The sequence below is a fragment of the Protobothrops mucrosquamatus genome, unplaced genomic scaffold, assembly GCF_001527695.2.
Source record: "Protobothrops mucrosquamatus isolate PMUCROS unplaced genomic scaffold, P.Mucros_1.0 scaffold1591, whole genome shotgun sequence".
In the NCBI taxonomy this organism is placed as follows: domain Eukaryota; kingdom Metazoa; phylum Chordata; class Lepidosauria; order Squamata; family Viperidae; genus Protobothrops; species Protobothrops mucrosquamatus.
The window spans coordinates 80504-103828 of NW_015387754.1; the positions used below are offsets into that span (position 1 = coordinate 80504).

Sequence of the window (23325 nt, forward strand, 5' to 3'; positions counted from 1 at the left end):
CTGAAGCTGGTACATAGCAATTGTAAATTGAAAGCAAATAGTCAAAGAATGAATACAAAAGTGAAAAGTGATATCTGAACTAATGAAAAATAGCCACTTTGGGGAACTATCATAACACTTCTCTTTCTATTAAATCAGCCAATCTCAAGGACTGTGTTCAGTTGTGGGAATTATGCTTTAAAAGAGCCAGAAGCAAATATGTTAGTGGAGATACAGAGAATGGTAACAAGGATGATTCAGAGACCAAAAACAAGTCCTATGAACAGAAATGAAGGGAATTGGATATGTGAGCAAAGGAGATTGAGAGGGATGAGGTAGCACACTCTTATAATTACCTGAAGGATGTCACCTAGAACAAAATGTCCACAGTGCTCTCTCCTATTCCAGAATGCAGAACACAGAACAATAGTTTTAAGTTACAGGAAGAAAAAAATTCATCTGAGCTTCAAGAAAAATCTCCTAACAGTAAAAGCAGTTTGAACAACCAAGAGACGTAGCAGAACTGATTACCTCGATTTTCTCCCAGCAGGCTTTGAAACTGAATTACGTTTAGTTCAGGCTTCAGCATACTTAGAATAGACCATTTAAATCAATGGCACTGAACTGTCAATCCAATTGTCTGTTAACATCAACAAGGCCCTTTCAGTAGATAGTAGAATTGCTTCCCTTTGAAAAACAGCCCCTGTATATTCTCTCCAAGGCCAAGAGAATGTGATAAGTTGATCAATTGTATAAAAACCGATTTCCAGTAAAAAAAAGAAAAAGAAAAGAAAATTGTATTGCAACATATTTATACACACACACACATACAGAGATAGATAGATAGATAGATAGATAGATAGATAGATAGATAGATAGATAGATAGATAGATAGATAGATAGGTAGGTAGGTAGGTAGGTAGGTAGGTAGGTAGGTAGGTAGATGATAGATAGATAGATAGATAGATAGATAGATAGATAGATAGATAGATAGATAGATAGATAGATAGATAGATAGATAGATAGATAGATACATACATACACATAAATACATACATACAGTAAAGAAACATATACTTTAAAACGCATGAAGGGAAAGGAAAGGAAAAACAAAATTTCATCCATTGAAGGTTGTCAGTGGTAGATGAAAGTTCCTAATGAATTTCAGAAGAGAAAACATTCCAGATTGTAGTTGTTGTTATAGAAAGTTTCTCTCTCTCTCTCTCTTTGTGTGTGTGTATATTTGTGTGTGCGCATATACACAACATATTTATTTACTTAAATACCACTCAACTCTTAATGGCCTTGGACAGTTCACAATAAGAAATTGCTAAGGACAAGGAAATAAGTATCATAATAATCAAAATAAACAATGGCAAAATTAATAAAACTGGACAGGTACAAAAAAAAAAACAGAGATCCACACAATGTCATTCACACCACTTGCAGTTTCTGTAACTACAAAAATATTATACTCTTGGTTCTTAAAATATGTAGCAGGTTCTCTTCTTCTGGTCTTAGAGATGCAACGAAGTCTACAATAGCAAAAGCATTATAAATGGCTCATATATATGTCACAATAGATCTTTTAGTGTTCCAGTGTCTGGTTTTTCAGGGCAAAATGGCATCTTGACTACTATCCTGGATGGGTTCAATATTTGAGAATGCAACAGAGGTTACAAAGCTTTCTTCCAGCATTCACTGATATATAGGAAGAAATCTTTTGCATGGGTTCAAGTGGATATGTCCAGATGAGCCCATGATGAGTCCTAACTTTGTCTTCTGGCCTGTTTCATTACCTCCCAGAGAACCAGGGGGGAGCAAATACAGATAATCCTCAAATTACAGCCATTCATTCATATTATCAACATAATAAGCAAGACAACACAAAGCGTTTGGTATTGGATGCTTGAATAATTTGCCACAGATTTCTTTTTCATAAGAAATATCCTGATGCACAGGTATAGCATAGGTGATACCTGGCTCAATAGTAGTAACTGCAAGAGAGATCTTGGAGTCTTAGTGGACAATCACTTATATATGAGTCAGAAGTGTGAGGCAGCAGCCAAAAAACCAATGCAGTCCTAGGTTGCATTAACAGAGGGATAGAATCAAGATCACGTAAAGTTTTAGTACCACTTTATAAAGCCTTGGTAAGACTACCATTTTGGTCAACACGATATAAAAAATATGTTGAGACTCTAGAACAGGGGTGTCAAACTGCCGGCCCACTGGCTGGATGCGTCATGCCAAAATGGCGCCCACCCCAGCTCCAGCAATGGGGGAAAAGTCACGATACATCACGACACATCATGTAACGTGGCGAGTTTGACACCCCTGCTCTAGAAAGAGTGCAGAGAAGAGCAATAAAGATGATCAGGGGACTGGAGGCTAAAACATACAAAGAACAGTTGCCGGAACTGGATATGTCTAGTTTAGTGAAAAGAAGGACTAGGGGTGACATTATAGCAGCATTCCAATACTTAAGGGGCTGCCACAAAGAAGAGGGGGTGAACAAATTAATACAAAATACTGTTTATTAAGCTTTTAAGGCTATTTGGAAACATTAGTGGAAATCACATATTTTGAATGGATATATTTAATTTTTATATGAACAGAATAAGTTGTAGATATTACAGACAAGCTGTGTACCAAAATAGGCAGAAAGCTGTGAATTTTAAGGAAACATACACTCCAAAGGTATCAAAATCCACATTTGGTATGGGAGGGTTTAATAATTTGCTGAAACTGTATGTGAATACTTGAAACGTTATATGCATACTTGGGGAGGGGGACATTGATATCAATCGAAATTTATGCAGACTCACATAATTTTAACTCAGTATTTGTCAACCTTGGCATCTTGAAAATGCGTGGACTTCAATTCCCAGAATTCCCTGACCAGTATGTTGGCCAGGAAATTCTGGGAATCAAAATTCTCATATATCTTTAAGCTGTCAAGGTTGATGAAATACTTGATAACATATATTGCAATTTAGAATTTGTAAGAAAGTTGCTGAAGTTCAGAACTGGAGGAGTCTTACAATTGACAGGTGTTACTAAAATCTTGACGAAAAGCAGGAGAAAAGTAATATTGCCCTGGGGAAATTAATGGTATTAAGTGATAACATATGCTTGTCTGCATTTATTTCTCAATAGATCTGTCTTTGTTAAGGAAAATCATTGATTTATTATGTATCAACATCCTTGTCATGATTTGTTATAACCTATTAATTTCTCCTCCCATTTTATGTTCTTGCTTACAAATTATAACTAAAGTTAGAAAACACAACTTGGTCTGCAGTCAGTTTAGAGAATTTTGACCTTTCGGAATTTAGAACTATGGATTCTGCAGCTCTCAGCACGGAACCATCCAACCATGCTTTAGTCTTTTTTGCTGAGCTATTTTTTTTTTCCTGATTGGTTATCAATCCCACTTTACCTGTTTTCTTTGTTTATATTTTAAAATGCCAGACACAGCTTTAAGGACCTCTAGATCAACAATTAGACAAAATAGTAATATGGCTACTACCAGTGTGAATAATAATTTACTCTAATTCTTTCTTTAGGAATAAATTTGGATAATTAATGATAATTAACAATTCTAATTAATAATTATTTAATTAATAAAATTATACTTTTATTATCAATCAATTGATAATGTGTATTATGCATTATATGTTATTAATTATTTTATTAATAAATAAAATTATTAATTAGTAATTCTAATTACATTACTTCCTCTGCAATTATGTGTTTTAGAGTAATGTTACCATTAAGGCTCACAGTGTTTGAAAGTATACCGACAATCATCGTTTATAGTTTCATTTTATGTATATCCTACCTTTTATTGCAGGACATACTGTATAATACTTTCTTCCTTCAGTTTTTTTCCATCACATCAAGTCAGGTTGAGAAAGAATTATTGGCTGGAGCCACCCTATGGCTAAGAGTTGATTTGAATCTGGGGTCTTCCCACTCCTAACCCAAAACTGTATCCATATTCCAGCCCCTCTGCGTGTTGCTGTTTATGTTTTAATCCCAATAACTGGAAGCAGTTGGGGTCTGGATGGGATGAAATGGATCCAGCTCAACCCAAGCAAGATTGAGTGGCTGTGTATAATTCTTCCATCTGCTACTCTGGTGCTCACACAGTAGTGGTGTTGCATATGCCATTTATACAGCACAATTTACTACATGCAGCTGCATTTGAAGTTTGAATATTTCCAGGTACAATTTAAGGTGCTGATCATCACCTTTAGAAGCCCTAAGTGGCTTGGACCAGGCTACCTTAGGAACCATTTTTTTCCAATTAGTCCAATTCAATCCAGCAAATTTGGCATGTTGCAGATCCCATCAGCTAAAGAGAGCCAACTGACGGGAACTAGAAGATGGGCCTTCTCTGCTATAGGTCCTGTTATTTGGATTCATTCAGAGATTAAAATGGACCCAATCATTTTGACCTTTCATAAGGCTTTAGAAACTTGGCTACGTACTCTGGTTTGGGGCTTGGAATGTGCCAAGGGCCCCATTTCTTGGCTTTTTATTAGCTGATTAAAAAAAGAGAGAGATATATACTTTTGTAAACTCTTAATGTAGCTTACCACTTTCTCCAAAAGTACATAAACAGAAGACAATTTAAAGACTGAAATCCTAAATCCGTTTAAGAGTCAGAAACACTTTGTGTAATGTGTAAGTCCTGTTGTGATATTTGTAGGATTCTAGATATATTTCAGATCATTTGATCCTGTTCAGATCTGAAAAAGAAAGTTGACATTAGTCTCTACCGATCTACAGTCTCTACTGATTTACATGAAGTGAGCCCCAGTGAACACAGTGGAATTTTTTTCCTGAAAATCTTTACCAACTAAAATGTCATCCTTTTAAAAAAAAAAGAAAAAAGGATGTATTGCTTTCTTCTTTGTTGTTAGGTTTTTTTTTTCTTTTTTCTCTGGCATAGTTATATATTCTACTGCTAGTGTTGTCTTTATCTACTGCAAACCACTCTGATCTTTTGAAGTTGGGTGGTGTGGAAATGTGATGAAAAATAAATATCTACAGATGTGTTCAGATAAATCTTCCAGAGATAGGTTGCCAATAGTCATATATGTAATTTGCTAGGAATCCCTTTTGCGTTCCTCTGAGAAACCAAATTGACAAGGATTGATCTGAATCATTATGTCTGTTGAGAAGGACCAAATCATGCAAATATTTAGGCACCCAAGTGTTTTTGTGTGTGCAAAAAGCTTTCAAATTAGCAAATGAAAACCCTTGGTTTGTTTAAGAGCATTTAGGATTAGGAACAGAAAGACACAAAGCAAATTATTCTGTCATTTATTTATGTAGAGTAGTGTTTATGCAATGTGCTACAAGTCCTTTAACCAATTTCCAGGAAGTTAACATTTTCAATTTCTTTGTCTTCTGGCTGGATCATGACAAGCAGAAAATCAATGGGAGACATTTTCACCAGCAAACAAAAAGCTGCTGTTCTGTATTGCTTATATCGGTTGATTAGAAACTCGCTGGTTACTTTGAGTTAGTTAGTCATTCTTATAGTTCAAACTTCCTCACAGACAGAGGCGTCCACAAGAGTGTCAAAAGTCAACATGGTTGCTATTGCACATTCAACACAAGTAAAAAAAGATAAAGGTCTTTGACTGTGTGGTTCTAGATGACGTGTTGACTTTCTTGATTCTTCCTGAAGATACCTCTTTTATGATCAAAGTCCCATGCAATCAAAATGTACAGCTCAAATTTAAAACTGGCAGGACCACCATCTTCCTTTTTTGTAACCCCTTACATGAATGCTCCTCAAATCTCTATAGAGATGAATATACGATAAAAGACATGTTGCAAATATTCAACTTCTGCCCATTTCTTAACTAAATAAGCAGAAGATATTCACTAATCGTGTTTTCTTTGAAATATATTTGAAAGCATATTCTCTTTCAAGCCAAAGAGGGGGGAAAAATAGAAGACACTCTTTTTTTCCTGCAAAGTGCTAATTTAAACTACATAGTCCTTTTTATATGTATGATAGACCCCCACCTAGTGGTGGGATTCAGCCAGTTCACACCACTTTGGCAGAACGGGTAGCTAATTTTTTGTTGCCCAGGCCCAGAATGGACTTCCAGAAGCAGCATCCACACAGAGAACCGGTTGTTCACATATTTGAATCCCACCACTGCCCCCACCCATTTATACACATAATTCTATCTTTTTAAGTAATTTAAGCAATTTCTTGGCACTTCAGCATCCTCAGTCCTGTATTTTATATAGTGTACCTTTCCTTGGTTTATGGGAAAGCCAAGTTTCACTTAGAATGGATGATAGACTTAGTTAAAGAGTTAAATGATGAATAAGATTATTAAGGAGACGAAGTCTCCTTAATAACTGGCCTTGCAAACAGAACATTGATAGAACATTAAATCTGAAGTCCAAGGGGGTTGGATTGATAACCTCTGAAATGGATCCTGTAAATTTTCCCACACTGACCTTTGAAATTAATAAAATCAGTCCCATGATGTTTTGTTGGAAGTAGCTTTTTGAAGACTATCAAAGAGGTACTTTTGTTTCAAATTTTGGATAGGATTGGCTACTCAGGATCAGTTTGGATGGTAAAAATAACTTCAGTTTATGTCCTTTTCAATCATGTTGAAGTGCCTGTTGCTCCACTTCAGTTTGAGAGATCAAGATCGAATGACTCAGTGTTCTGACTTGAGGCACCATCTTGAATTTAGATTGCCAGAAGCTTCCATTTATTTATTTTATTTATTGAACAAATTTATATAAGCTACCCAACTCATGCATAGATTACTCTGGGTAGCGTATTACAGCAAAGGGTGAGGCTACAAAGTGTATGTGTGGGTATATGTGTGGTTCTACTAGAGCCATACTACATCTTGGCATATATGGTTAGCATACTGATAAAACCTGATCTAAAGGACCTTCTGAGTACTTGGCAATTCTAGATATATGTTTTCTAGTTATAATGCTTTGTGTCATTTGATGATTGGGGAAGCGAATAATAATAATTCTGAAGTAGATCACAAAAAATTCAAAAATTCATACTGAACAAGACTCGTAACTCATAGCTCTGAGCAAGAGCTTTCATTTGTAACCTCTGAAGGAAATGTTCCTTTTTGTCTTCATAGAGGGTGTCGATTATGGGCCAACGTTTATGCAAGAACCTGATCACGTGATCTTCCCCATGGATTCAGAGGAGAAGAAAGTGTCCCTCAGCTGTCAAGCCAGAGGAAATCCTGCCCCAGCCTACAGGTAGCTAACATGTTTTAGCAATGGAGTTGAGCTGTCTATTTTCATTCCATGTCAGTGTAAAGTAGTTTTTTACTTACAACCTTTCATTTAGTGACCGTTCGAAGTTATGGCACTGTAAAAAATTAACTTATGACCATTTTTCACACGTCCATTGAATCCCCATTGGCCATGTGATCAAAATTCAGATGTATGGCAACTGTCTTGTATTTATGATGTTTCAGTGTCCCAGGGTCATGTGATCCCCTTTTACGACTTTCTGACAAGCAAAGTTCATGGGGAAGCCAAACTCACTTTACAACCATGTTACTAACTTAACAACTGCTGTGATTCACTTAACAGCTGTGGCAAGAAAAAGGTCATAAAATGAGGCAAAACTCACTTATCAACTGCCTGGCTTAGCAATGGAAATTTTGGGCTCAGATGTGGTCATAAGACGAGAATTACCTGTATTCTGTTTGTTTTATCTAAAATCCATTCCAAGTGTTATTTTAAAAGATTCAATTATAAAATTATCTCAATCTATTCATTGATGTACCTGTTTTTTTCTAAAGATATACATTTGGCAAACTGAAGCAATTGTCAATATATGCATGCTTGCACAAAGCACTGCTTTCCTTAACGTACACTTTTGTGCAAATTTTTCTCAATGGTGCTCATTCTTGTCTGCATTTTTAAGAATGTTACTCCAGTTTGAATATTGGTTCAGACTATGAGAATTGGATCAGTTCAGTTCTCGCCAAACCTAAACATGCTTAATGGGTCCATTCGTCCTGCTTCCACTATTTATTATGTCCAGTTTGATGATGACAATTCCAAGTCTGCTATAGAATTCTTTTTTTCATTTCATTTATTTGTCTGATAGAAAGACTTGAATTATGAACCATCTATGTAAAATAAAGTACATTTTATATTTTCTTAACTGCAGGTTAATAATGTGAAATTTACCTTCATTATTTGTTGTGGAAAAAAGTTTTTTTTCCCCCTGATCTGGAGCATTATATCTCAGAGAAATAATTTGAAGGGCAATCAATTCATAGATTTGCTGTTCAAGCTTTGGCCTTTATTTGTTAGTTTGTTTTGTTTCTATATTGCCTTACTCCCTTAGGACTCCTGGCAATTTACAAGAGTCAGTAACGCAATAAAAGCATTCAATAAAACAATATAGCAAATTTAAATTATATTATTAAAAAAATCCTGAATTATTATTTTAACCTTTAAAAATTCTTCCACACAAGTCCATGTTCAAGACTTCTTAAATCTCATGAAGCGAGAAGAAGTGATACAAATCTCTTACATAAAATTATTGCAGAGGGTAGTCCTATAACTAAAAAGGAACTTATTTCTAATTTTTCCCTCAAGCTAACATAGCAGAGGAACTGTCAGTACATGTGATTTATTTTTATTTATTTATTTAAACATTTATGTTGCCACCCATCTTTCAGCCAACTCTGTAGAGCAGAGGTCCCCAATCTTTTGGGCACCAGGGATCGGTTCCGTGGAGACAGGTTTTTCCGCAGACCGGAGGGGGTGTGGTTTTGTGTGCTGCCTGTATACCGCAGATGGGGCTTTACTGGTTTGTGAGGAACGGTTGCTGGCATGCTGCAGCCCAGTACTGGTCCACGGACCGGGGGTTGGGAACCCCTGCTGTACAGTACCCAATCAAATGATGTACATACCGGACTGGCAGTTCTCCCTAACATAGATGGAACTCTAGCCACACAGAGACTTCTAATAAAATAAACCACATTTTCCATTTTCAAGCATATAGTTAGAAGCTACAGCATTGGTTTTATGTGCAAGAAGCAGTTCTCACCCACCAGTAAGTGGGCTGTTGTATTTTGTGCTAACTGTATTTTCAACAGCAGTTCTGTATAAAGAACATTGCAACCATTTGTACAAGAGTTGATAGGGCTGCAGGTTATGGATGCCGGGACCTCTTTCTCTGAGTAAGGCTGTGACTCGTGTATTAGCTAGAGATGAGCAAAACCTCCATTGCCCATAGATTCAAAGTAGACAAGGGGATAATAGACATTACCCATAGACTCATTATACTTTATTCATAGACATTACCCATTGACTCAAAGTAGGCATCAGACTAAGTGCATCACTAGGTTGCAAGACCTGCTCCTTTAAGGAGATTGCTATCCCATCCAGAATCACCACTGGAGCAGAAAAATCATCAAGTCATTTCTGGACAATGCAGGCTTGCTAGGATGCAGGCTTGCTAGGATTCAATTTCAGCTTGTTTTCTTTTCTATCAATTCCTGCAGCTTTCAGATATCTGGCCAAGATTTCCACTGGGTCACTGGCTTGGCTTATGTTGAGTTGGTCTTCTATGTAGATCTTTATGAATATTACTTTTCAGTATATAATTTACATTATAGATGACTGAACATCTACCTTATGCTAGAAGCATTGTATGCAAAGTGTGATCAATATGTGGATGCTTAAAAAAGATCCAGCAGATGTCATTTACCTTCCTAGTTTATTCCTAGATTAACCCTTGATCATCCCTTGAGCATTCTCAATAATCTTACCAATTAACATTCTGCATTTGGCACAATTTCTGTAATTGCAAGAGCCATACCAAGCTTGGCATGGTATAGTGAGAGCTGACCTCCAAAAACAGGCAATGTCAGGATCCAAGATATAAAATTAGTGCTATAAACTTATGGAAGACTTAAGAAGTCAAATTCTGGAAATGTGCACATGTAGAAGAAAGAACCTGGGGATGGTGTGAAAAGAGGGATCAGCTTAGAATCCCTATGTAGCCACAAGATAAGTAAGTCCAACTCCCCCCCTTGAGTGCCATTGAACCTCATTTAACTCCAAGCATGTGCCAACCATTAGTTGAGAAGATTCCTGGGCCTAGACTGAATAGCAATATTTATTAGCAAAAAATCAGCATTTTTAATAAATCACCTGTAGACCTGGTCTTTCACACCTGACAGTACATTTCAGAAATGTGACAGACGTCCTTCAGACCTTACATGACTGCAACCATAGCACCTTCCTATTATTCACTTAAGTAGCCTGACACCTTTCAGGCATTGTACACAAAAAGTACAAGTGGGCCTATAAATGTAATAAATAAATAGAAAAACAGGTACCGCTGCTTCAAGATCTGCATTAACAGTCATGAGCGAATGCTAAGGAATCCCAAAGAGGAATGAGATCGGTAAATAGGATTGCCAAATAAATAATAAACAAATGGAGCTGCAAGAGGCAGGACAATTTGTAATTATGGTCCATAATTATGGCACTAGAGACAAGTGATTGAATTTCTTTTGATGTTTTCCCAGTTTAATTAATCGACAAAGTTCTGATAGCTAGGTAAAGAAACAAATACCTATATGTGGTGTCTTAATGAATAAGAAATTAAGAAAGAGTATCAGAATTAAGATACAGATAATCCTTGACTTACAACAATTCATTTAGTGACCATTCAACAGCACTGAAAAAAGTGACATGACCATTTTTTACACTTATAATCATAGCAGCACCCCCATGGTTACATAATCAAAGTTCAGATGCTTGTCAATTGACTCATATTTATGATGGTTGTAGTGTCCCAGTGTCATGTGATCCCCTTTTGTAATCTTCTGATAAGCAAAGTCACTGGGGAAGCCAGATTCACTTAACAACTGTGTTACTAACTCAACAACTGCAGTGGTTTACTTAACAACTATGGTGAAAAACGTCTTAAAATGGGGCAAAATTCACTCAAGAAATGTCTCACTTAGTAACATAAGTCTGGGGCTCAATTGTGGTCATAAGTCAAGGACTACCTGCCCAAGTACTTAGGCTGACCAAACATACAAGAGAATGGCTGAATGCATAATCATGCAAAAGTTTTATTCTTTTCACAATGTTACACACAGTTTGCGTCTCAGAAATATAGAGGCAGTTGGGTACACCGGTAGAAAATGTGCTGAAAAAAGTGTATTAGAAGTAAAGCTACAAAACGTTTTCTTTAAAAAAATGCATTCTAGAAAATACCTATGCATCTTAATATTTTGCATATGAATGTTATGAAAATTTCTAAGCTAAAGGCCAGAAAAAAGTAATCTCATCAATGGCATCAACATTTCTTTTCCACTGTCTATGTCTTCTTGAAGCTTATTAAACTATTTTTTTTTCTTCCAAGGTGGCTCCGGAATGGAACCGAGTTAGACATAGAAAGTGATTACCGTTACAGTGTGATAGAAGGAAGCCTTATTATCAACAATCCCAGTGAAATAAAAGATGCCGGGCAATATCAGTGTTTTACCACCAATGTCTATGGTAGCATTTTGAGCAGGGAAGCCACACTTCAATTTGCATGTAAGTAACAATTTTGTTATCCCACTTTATTAACACTTGGATAGAATTAATGAAGTCATATTGAAACAATGCAAAAAAGTCTAATTGCATCATGAAGAACCAGACAATTATATTCATATCTATAAATATAGGAATTATATTTATATAATTATATATACAGGTGGTTCTTGACTTACAACCATTCCTTTAGCAACCTTGCAACACTGAAAAAAGTGACTTATGACTGTTTTTCGTACTTAAGACCATTGCAGCATCCCTGTGATCACATGATCAAAATTCAGATGCTTGGCAACTGGCTCATATTTATGACGGTTGCAGTGTCCTGGGATCATGTGATCAGCTTTTGTGATCTTCTGACAAGCAAAGTCAATGGGACTTAACCATGTTTCTAACTTAACAACTGCAGTGATTCACTTAACAGCTGTGGCAAGAAAGGTCACTTAACAATGGAAAATTTAGGCTCAATTGTGGTTGTATATCAAGGACTATCTTGTATTTCACTATTTCAGTGCAGAATACTTTTGTCTGTTTATTTTCTGTATTAAGCATCTCTCCATTGGTCTGCCCAAATGTCTGGATCTGAAAAAGCCCCAAGAAGTATATGATGTTTTCCTAGGATTTAAATAACCTCCTGATGTTTTCCTCTGAACTCAGTTAAAGTGTGAAAAGCTAGAGAGGCAATAGACAGATTGTAAATGAAGAAAGACAGACATAAACATCCCTCAGCTTCCCCCTTAATTAATAACATTCAAAACTCATTGATCTGCCCACAAGAATTTAACTAATTGTTCATTTTGCCCCTTTGGGTGAAAAATAAAAACAAATTATGTTCCATTAAGGGAATGTGAACCAAAAACACAGAATACTTTCTGAGCTGTTCATCAGATCTGCTGAAGTGAGGAGTTCAAGCAATTTTGGGGAACCAAACCAGACTTTGCACAAAAGAGTTAATGACACAAAGCTGACATTAAGACTGAAAACAAGGACAAAGAAATTGTTCCCCAAGTTATTTTTACTTTCCTTGATTACAAATCCCAAAGTTGACAATTTTGAAGAAAGAAATTACTGTACACCAGCATTATAGAGCAAGAGACTGCCAAGCTGACAAAAGTCAAAAGGTTTTAGGCTACCTCAACAGGCCTAATGTAACACAATGGGTTTTTAACACAACTGGAATTGTTAATTGATGAGATACCTCCTCAGTCCATCTGCCTCACTCGTGACCTGCATTTGCATAATAACATTTTCTCCCCACCAAACTCACCTCATCCCAGTTTAAATCTTACCTCAGTTCAGGCACTGCATGAAGCTGACAAAGTGAGCTTATGCCTTTTAATAAAATTTGTTAGTGGCTTTAAATAAAACTTAAACAAAAAGATGAGGCCAGATTCCTTTTCATCCTGCTTGTCCTTATGAGGAACAATTTTTTTTTATAACCCAGTTTGAGAAAATAGATTTTTGCATCAAGACCTTGGCACTAGGATGCAGACAATGAATGTTTAATAAGCACATTCAATTACAACTGATCCCTTCTTAATTTGGATAAATCCAACAATCCTAGTGGAATATTGTGTATATCATAATGAATCAATGAATGAATCAACATAATAACATATTAACTAAGACAGAAAAGTACAACAAAACCCATTGTTTTATAATAATACATATATAAAACAATGGGCTTCATTGTACTTTTCTGTCTTAGTTAATATGTTGATTCATTCGTTTTCATTATACATCATAATGGCATTGTTGATTCTTAGTGACAGATAAGTAGATTTTCTCCACGATGGTCTTTCCCTAACCCAGTCTTTCAATGTTGCATTCAACACCACCCAGAGTTGGCTATAATAAAAAATAAAATAAACCGAATCAATCCACTTTGCTGTAAGTTGTCCCTTTCTCTTTCCTTCCACCATTCCCAGAATTGGAGCCTTCTCTAGAGCAGCAAATATACCTTTTATTTCTTTGCCTTTCTTCTCTTGAACCAGAAGACATGTGGAACAACTTCATCGCATCTCTAAAGTTCCCGCAAATAAGAAATACCCTCTCAAGATGTAGTAATTTGAGTTTATTGCCATGCTGACAAGGCATTTGAATTGATAATGTGACATCTCTGACTTCCCTCACAGCCCGCTGAGTGTAGAACCTGGAAACTGCAAGCCATTGATCAAAAGTTTAATTCTTGCACATTTGTGTCAGACACAAAATGAATTTAGAGCAAGAATCCCATGCTGTTCTCAGCTTTATCTCAATATTGCCACACAATGAAATTGATAGGGTACATTTAAATACACAGTGTGATGCTTTCTAGTGGATTTGGATGATTCGGGTGGTAATCTAAAATACATATTTTTTCTGAGATGGAGGAATCCATAGGACCCAGGATGTCAGCAGCAAGAATTCATATTAGAGACTAGAAAACCCTTCATCCTCACCAACAAAGGCCTGTTTTCCAAAGTGGAAAATGCATGGAGGAATTGGGCAACAACCCTGCTGGAAGGATAGAGGCTTTGAATGGTTCTACATCCTCAGCCCAATCTCTTCAAATGGGAGGGAGGGAGGGAATAGACCAAGTATTTGCCTTACTACTTTTTTATAAGGTCCTCTTTTTAAACATCAATCAATCAGAATAGAGCTGGAAGGGACCTTCGTGGTCTTCTAGTCCAACCCTATACCTGTCTATGGAGATTCTCAGTCATCCAGGTCAGGGTTGTCCCAAATGTGCTTTTTCATGAGACAACTGGATTTTCTTTTTTCTCTTTGAAAACATTTCGCTTCTCATCCAAGAAGTTTCTTCAGCTTTGACTGTCAGAGCTGAAGAAGCTTCTTGGATGAGAAGCAATACGTCTTCAAAGAGAATAAAGAAAGTCCAGTTCCCTCATAAAAAAGCACATTTGGGAGACCCTATACCATTTCAGACAAGTGATTGTCCAGTCTTTTCTTAAAAACCTCCAGTGATGAAGCACCCAGAACCTTTGGTGGCAAGCTGTTCCACTGGTTAATTGTCCTCACTATTAGGAAGTTTCATTTAATTCCAGTTTGCTTCTCTCCTTGATTAGTTTCCATCCATTGTTTCTTGTCCTGCCCTCTGGTGCTTTGGAAAATAAGTTGACTCCCTCCTCTTTGTGGCAACCTCTCAAATACTGGAATACAGTGATGATGATGATGATGATGATGATGTTATCTATTCAGTGTTGTCCAATTCTTGATGATTCTATGGGCCAGATCTCTCCACATCTTCTGCATCTTCTGATCTTGCACTACTTCTTTGAGTGTTCTATGCTCAGGATGGTGTCAGCTTTGATAGTATCCAGCCACTGTGTTCTTTGGTAGCCTAGTTTCCTTTTACCACTAATCTTTTCCAAGCATAATTGCTTTCTCCAGGGAATGAATGACATGATCAAAATAAGTGAGATGCAGCTTTGTGATTTTGTCTTCCATTGATATGTCTGGTGTTAAAAAACAGTAACAAATAGGAAACTAGAAAGCTGCAAATCACCCATCTGTAGCATTGTTTCTCCATTTTAGATATGTCTGTTAACCTCAAATAGGTTCAATGCACATGAATAATGCAGATGATTCCAGCTTAGTGTTTTTTTGGAAGGATGCCCGTTGTCAAAAATACAAACATACCTGAAAAGATTAGAGGGTAACTTGAAATGACTATTCATTTGAATGTAACCTTCCTTAAACATTTTGAATTTGACCATTAACTCCCCAGGTTTCTGGAACTATGAGATCCATGTGAATAGAGATATCCTCCCCAGTTTTATTGTAAATACCCAGCAAACCTAGATTTCATCAAAATGACACAGGCAGTGACATGTTGACAGATTCTAGCATTATCTACTAGTATTCCAATTCCTGACACCAATGCATACCCTGAATCAGCTTTTTCATCCCTGCAGACATTTATGCCTACACCTATTATACAGAGTTTCCATAGCTAGAGTTGATTGATTGATTATGTGCCATCAGGTCAGTATAAATCCTTAGTGAGCATATAGATAGTTTTTCTCTAAGAAAAGCTTTCTGCTAACTTTCTGTATTTATTACTGTTTGTTGTCATCTGGTGAACATCCAGAGTTTTGAAAAACCAGATTTGGTCCCACAAAGAATCATCTTCTCCTTCTCCTTCTCCTTCTCCTTCTCCTTCTCCTTCTCCTTCTCCTTTTCCTTTTCCTTTTCCTTCTCCTTCTCCTTCTCCTCCTCTTCCCTCCTCCAACTGATCTCTTTTTTAATTGCACTATATCATTGTAAGCAAGACTATAGTGAACTGAGAGCTAAGAATAAGTTTCCCCTTTCTTCATATTCTCTCCTTTGGAACACCCTAAAAACTAGTCCTTACTACATTATTGAAGAGTCATGTTCTTCTGAAAAGCATTTTGGAATAAGTAAGATCAGGCTATGACAGCCAGTTTGTTCTGGTGGTTAAAGCACCAGACTGTGAGTTCCAGTCCACTTCAGGCATGAAGCCAACTGGAGGATCTTGGGCTTGTCCCTTTCTCTCAGCCCTCAGAAGAAGGCTATGGCAAACCAGTTCCAAAAATATTGCCAGGAAAACTTCAAAAACTTCCCTTTGTTATTGCAGGGATTTGTCCAGGCAGTCATCAGAGCCAACGCTGACTTGAAGGCATCAAAAATAATTTTTTAAGAAATGACAGTGTCCTGAATGGTGACATGGCAAATAATTGATTATAATTGTATTCATTGACTTCAGTTTTTGATATTTAACTTGTTTCTGAAATGCTGCAATATGGTACAATGAGTAGAAATTGAGCAGAGCATAAACAGTAGAAATAAACAAATTTGACTTCTATTCCTAAATAATAATCCAGTAAGTTTAAGAAATAAGGAGTAGAGTAGGATACATAAATAAGTTCTCAACAGGCTTTGGAAGATAAGATGGTTTTATAAAATACATCGGTGTTGATGACAACCAAATGCTTTTGAGAGTAATTTTCACAGCTCACAATCCTGTGGCACCTGGTATGAGTCAGCCACAATAGGTACAACTGGAGCATAGATCGTAGAGTGTAGTCTGCTATCTGTATTCCAGAGACCATCTGTCTTAGATGTGCAAATAGGGGGTTTTTTTGGGGGGGGGTTGCTTAGAGACAATTAAACTAAGCATGAAGCTGTCTGCAAGAACCTGAAGGTATTTAAGTGACACTAATAGCAGAAGTTGAGAAAATACCCAAATGCTCAGGACATGGATTTAAAATATTTTAAAATATTAACTACATTAGGCAGATGCTAATATGATTACTGCAGTAACATGCAGAAGGATATTTTATGTGCTTTTCCTTGGCTCCAAAGTGTGTTTCCATTCACTTTCAGTCGGACCTCAATTGAATGGAAGTATCAGCAGATAATTAAAATGAACAGACTGATAAAGGAAGTATGTCTGAAATGGTTAAGACTTGGTCAACTTTTAGGGAAAATATGACAACAGTTTTAAGAGACTAAATGTGGATCAATGATAAGTTATCAATATATAGCGATAACTCTACCAGTGGCACATATTTGTCAAGACTTATCAGCTTCTATTCTCTATCAGGCTCATGTGAATATCCATAATTACATGCCCATGAGACACAAGAGGCACCTTGATGAGATAGCTCTTGAGCAATCAAATCAATTACACCAGAATGATTCAGATCTACAACTGCTTAGGTCAACACTTTTTACCGAGGGCATGAGCATAATTCACTTAAGCCCAAAGTCAATACTGCCCCGTCTATGCCTTTTGAAAGAAGAATGAAGTACAATTAAAGTGATGCCTGAAAAAAAAAAGATGCCATAGCAATGCATGGAATTCAATCAGGAATTGTAAAAATTGTGCTGATAAGACAATGTGCACATCTACTTTAGGGAAGATCAATGGAAAACAGAAAAATATCTCCATGAAAAGAAGTGATTAGTCTTATTTTTCCTAATGCAATAAAGGAGAGTGGCTTTATTTGCAATTCGTTAGATGTATCTAATACACATGTCTGACAATGAATAGGACTGATACCCAGTCTGGGGTAGTTTGTTAATTTGCATCCTCATGATGACTCTCCTGTTATAACGAAGTAAAATGTCTTCTGTTCATAGATTATTTTGTTGTTTGAGGTTTTTGTATGACTGTATTATTTAGATGCTGCCTCCAAATCTCTCCAGCAGATTTCTCAATTTCACTTTCTTCCCCCAAGTTTATTCTGTTGATTTTTTCTGGCTCCTTAAATCTATTTTCCATTTAGGATACAGAAAGACAAGTACCGATTAGCTATAACTCATATCTCCCTTTGCCAGTGGTTGCAGCATAATAACTATTCACTGACAGGCAGGATAAGAAGTCCTCAGTGACACAGACAAATAAATCAATGGGTATTGGACGACAGCCTTTATGCTGCATGTTTCATCCTGAATACTGCTGACAGTTTGCTGGAGTCCTTGGCATCACCTGCAAACTGCTTTTAATGAACCTTACTGTCTTTGATGGGTCATGATGATTACTACATACATTAGACCCAGTCCCGTTTGGCTAGTAGGTGTTGTTCCATAGGTAAATACCCCTTTTGTTATCAACAGATGCATCCCACATTTCACTGGGACCAGCTCTTAGTTAGATCTCTGCATCCAGATTTATGTCTGCTGAAGGTAGCTTCCCATCTTGAAGTGGGACCATGAATCTTGGAAGCACAGTAAAAATAGGTGTAGCATGCAAGGTATTCAGGGACCATACATACACACAAGCACACGCTAATAGTTACTATAAACGAGTCTTCTTTGTAGGAGCAGGAAGTGTCACGACACTGTTGGAACATCGGCTCCATGAATTCTAGCATTCTAGCATCGGCTCTAGGAATTCTAGCATGAAATTTGGAGAGGATTCAGTCTGCAGACACTTCTGCTTTCTGCCTCATACTCTTCATGAGTCCATGCTTTTTCATTTAATTACCCTTTTGTATACTCCTTTTGGATTCTCAGTATCAGTACCCAGTTTGGTCTAGTGGTTAAGGCACCAGGTTAGAAAGCAGGAGACTGTGTGTTCTAGTCCCATGAAGGCTAGCTTGGGTGGCTTTGGGTCAGTCACTTTCTTTCACCCCAATTCACTTTATTTTTAGTCTCTCTTTAACTTTTTTTTTCTCACCATACCACTATGATATGTTATGGATAGGAAGAAAGAGCTCTTTGCCACTGTTGATTCTATATGGCACAATTATAATAATTAAAACACCCACACAGAATCCAAACACTAATTCCAAAAATCTTTTTTCAACAGATTTCAAAAGATATTCATACAGTGTGTGCAGAATAATATAGATGGCCAACTAAAAAAAACCCTGTGCTAATGGAAAATTAATAGAGGTACAATAATTAAATCTATTAGATAAATATATTTGTGGAGTTAGTTGCCTTTTGCTTTTTGTTACCTTCTCCTGTACCTTGCAGAAATAGGACACAGGTGGATGCATTTGTCTTAGGTATCTTTCTGCTCACAATGTCATTCATTAAATAATATATTAAATAATTCCAACAGTAGAACTAATTGACCAGATAGATTTGATAAGGGGGTAGAAGCATATTTCTGCACATATTTATAGCTATGGGTGTAAAAAAATAAGAGGATTAACTTCACTAAGCACCATTAAATGATGTAAATCAGTGGTAAATCATGTCCTGTTTATGTTATTTTATTACACAATTTTGATAGTTAATTGTAACCTTGTGTTAACTATTTGGTGGTTTTTTTTCTGCTAATTGATCTTATTTTTTCTAAATCTCAGATTCCTTATATCCTATATATTAGAGGACAGTAGCTTTTCCCTGGCTTGCTTATGTATTTATTTGATTGATTGATTTCTGGAAGCCATTGTGCAATCTTCACAATCTCCTCTTGAGATGTCACAAGATTGGGAGGATTAATCCCCCTTTACCAATTTGTTTTGATTTACAGAGTGCAGGTGCCTTTTGAGGAGTATCATCTTGCCAATATTGTCTCTTTAGAAAATGGTAAATTTTGGTAAGCTGCAATTAGAAATAAAACAAACAGAATTCTCAGTCATCAGTTTCAGTCAAATTCAGTTCTTCAAGCTTTTTTTCGGTGTAGACAGCAATTGCTCGTCCTTGCTTGCTTACTTGCCCTTTTCTATTAATATGTACGATGTCTATCATAGAAGAAGAAAAGTCTTGGCAATCTTAACTAAGCACCACAAAAAATTGCTGGGTATTCAGGGATTTGGCCATTGACCTTTTAAGAATCACACACTCAAAGCCATTCATTTGGAAGGATGAATCTATATCTCAATTTCTCTCCATCTCACATCTCAAGAAACTTTCAAATATAGCTTAAGTCCTTTCTTTAAAATAAAAAGAAACCAGAATTGTCATACATCCTTAGTTATGCCAAGGTTTTTCTATATCTAAAAGAGGTGGAGTATCTTTCCCCAGGGTACACTTGTGCATTCAAATAATTCATTCAGGTTTCTGATTTGTGTCTGCTAGTTATTTTTTAAGAAGAATTAGGGCATAAGGGGAATGAAAGGGACAATGGACATAACTGTGGTTTTTTTTTAGCACATCAGCTTCCATAAATTATCCAATCGTGTGACAGGAGGTAAAAATGGCTTCTTGTAATCAATCCAAGCTGCATTCAATTTTTTCTCTTGCATCTTTCCCAATTCATCTTGTCAATTAAGAGCTGCTCTTTGAGCAGTTTCCTTTCTGGTCATGTAGAGAAGAAATAACAACAACAACAACAACAACAACAATCATTCTCGCCTTCATACGTTTTCCTATAAGTATCTAGGATACCAGACTTTATGGTCCTGTTAATTATCTTATGCTGTTAGGTGTGCATAAAAACTGTAAATAGATAATATTTAAATAAATTAAATACATAAATAATAAAAGGAGACATAGGTACAGTATCTGATCCAGGGAAAGAAAAGCGAGCAAAAAATAATTGCAATCTACATCCTTTAGTTTAAGGCTGCCCTTGGAACACTGCCATATGATTGGATAATCAAATGCCTAGAAATAACGAGAGTCAGTAGAAACATCAGAAGCTTTGTGCAAAGATCAATGGCACAATGGAAGTCACAGTTGCTGCTCAGTGGTGATAGTCTGAGACAAATTATCATTGAGAGAGGAACCTTTGACCACTATTTTTTGTCACTGCACTGTTTTCTCTGTCTACAGTATTCAACATGGCTATCAAACATCAGAAACATTAGCAGCAATTTTATTTCAGTTGGTGTTTTTCCATATAACTTCAGATCACTTGAGAGATATGTACTTTAGAGGAATGATGACAGCAATATTTTCAACTAAGTATTTGGCAAAGTTTGTCAGAGTGCAATGGAAAACTGTAAACAATTAAAGCTTAATTTATTTGATAGCCTAAATTAATAGAATTTATGACTGCCTTTCCCGGCTTTTAGGTTTAGTTACAAATGTATAAGAAAAATATATAACTAAAATATTTTGAACAGTGTTCATTGTTCTTAAAACAGTATTGACATATAGGCATAGGAGATACATAGATTAATCTAGCGAAAAAAGGAAAAGAAAGGTAGAACCAGAATGCAATGGTAAAGTATAGTGTGGAGATATACTGTATAGATCCCTTTTTCTATCATCACATTCATATATATGCATATGTTATTTTTAGAATTGGGTAATATAACTCTAAAAGGAAACTAAAGCTCTTAATTAAAGCCACACATATTAATTACCTGCTCTAATATGTTATCTTTTGTGAAATATGGTTACATCACAACATCAGATGTTCCAGGCATTGTTTGGGTGACATTAAATTAGTGAGTAAAAATAATAAGGCAGGAAAAGTGGATACTCCTCCAATTAAATTTATCAGTAGGAAGAGACAATTCTTCTTCATAGAAGCCCTTCCTCTTAGAAAAAGGGAAGTATTGGACTTCACTATAAGTTTCTTTAAAACAGGGATCCTCATCCCCTGGGTCCTGAACCTTTACCGGTCCATGGCCGGTTGGGAACCAGGCTGCACAAGCAGCAGGCAAGCGCATGAACCTTTATTTGTACATGTGCGGGATTAGGTTGTGTGTGAGTGCAATTATCTCCTCCCCAGCTGCCACTGCCACTACTGCTATTCGTCTGCAGACCCAACAAAGTTGGGGACTGCTGCTTTAAAACATATAAATTGATATCTCGCAATTGGAAGATCCAAGGATTTTTGTGCATTGGGAGTGTCTTATCTTTAAATATAGGACAAAATAACCTCACGGAAGTCAATTTGTAGGAACATCTGCCAATTTTGGAGGGATTGTTTCTGAAATCATAAAATACTTAGGTTAGACTGTCACGTTAGAGAAAGCTGCTTTACATGCAAGACTTTCTCAGGTGAAAATAGCAATTAATTCTGCTGCTGATTTAGAACAGAAGCAAAGAGGAGGACCAGAAGATGCCACTGCATGCTGCTTTTTAAGCTACACAGTCTCTCAGCTTAACCAAGAACGTATATGTCATGTGTAACCAGTGCAAACTAGCATATGAGATTATGGGGACCACTAACATAACGTAACATGTAAGAAACAGTAATTCTTGATTGTGGGGTAGAAGATGGTTGAATAGATTGAACTATGGAAATTCCATTTAAAATTATTTGTGGAATAGTTCCATACTGTGGACCCTAATGTTAATATTTTAGAGCAATGTTTTTTTTAACATTCTCAGCAAAGGATGGGAATAAAAGGGATGGACGAAATAATATATATAAAGATAGTATGGCTTAGGAAAAGACTGGTTCCTCAATCCTTATGGTTTATGTCTGAGTAAATACAATAAAGGATGTCTTTCCTTGGACTGAAAGAATGAGGAATGGAAAAACTGAATCCTAACCTCAGACATTGATCAACTCTTTTGTTTTCCAAACAGCTTTAATAAAATGAGCTAACAGATGTGAACCAGTAGATTATGAAAACTGCAGTAAAGCCTCATTCTCAGTACAGCTATAAGAGAAGTGAACCCCAAGGGAAAATTGCAGCTTTCTCAGACTACCTTTTGTAGGAAAACATCAACAAGGATTCACATTTTCAGGCAAACTAAGTATCCATAATCCTTATGAAATTAAATTCATGATGAAGACAAAGAGAATTTATGAATACTGGCTCTTACCTCAGTACATTTTTTTCCTCTTCTGAGAAAAAAAAAATCAACAACTCTGAAACAGATAACAAAAATAGCTTGTATCTTTTGAAGAAGTCTGCTCGTAAATATACGTAGACATTTGTATACGCATACAGTATATACAGTGCATGTGCTATTGAGGGTTATTTATTTTAGAATTTGAAAACTATTCGTTCTCAAAAACTCTTCAGAGAGTGGAGGTATACTGTGGCCCTTCAGATAAGCGTATTATCCTTCCTTCCTTCCTTCCTTCCTTCCTTCCTTCCTTCCTTCCTTCCTTCCTTCCTTCCTTCCTTCCTTCCTTCCTTCCTTCCTTCCTTCCTTCCTTCCTCTCTCCCTCCTTGTTCCCTGCCTCCCACCATTACTTCCCTCAAATTGTTATGATGGCACAATTCCCATTTGTAACACAACATAATATAAGCTTGAGAAGACTTAGGGCCTTGAAGATTTTCAGTCATCAATATCTTATCCCATTTAAATCTGCCCCAGAGCATTTGGGGGAAATTTGGGATTTCCTTCTTATGTGGAGTGAACAAGCTCAGAGGCTGATAAGGACAAGAATGTCAATTTGTATTCCCTTCTTTTCTA

At 36.5% G+C, this 23325-nt stretch overlaps 1 protein-coding gene across 1 annotated transcript in view; it reads left to right on the plus strand.

The window, feature by feature from the left end:
• Positions 1-23325, plus strand: part of CNTN5 (contactin 5) — a 237301-nt gene that overhangs the window by 16828 nt on the left and 197148 nt on the right. The window contains exons 4-5 of the mRNA XM_029285383.1: positions 7134-7257; positions 11405-11580. Of these exons, the coding sequence (XP_029141216.1) occupies positions 7134-7257; positions 11405-11580 (300 nt within the window). The remainder of the gene's footprint in view (positions 1-7133; positions 7258-11404; positions 11581-23325) is intronic.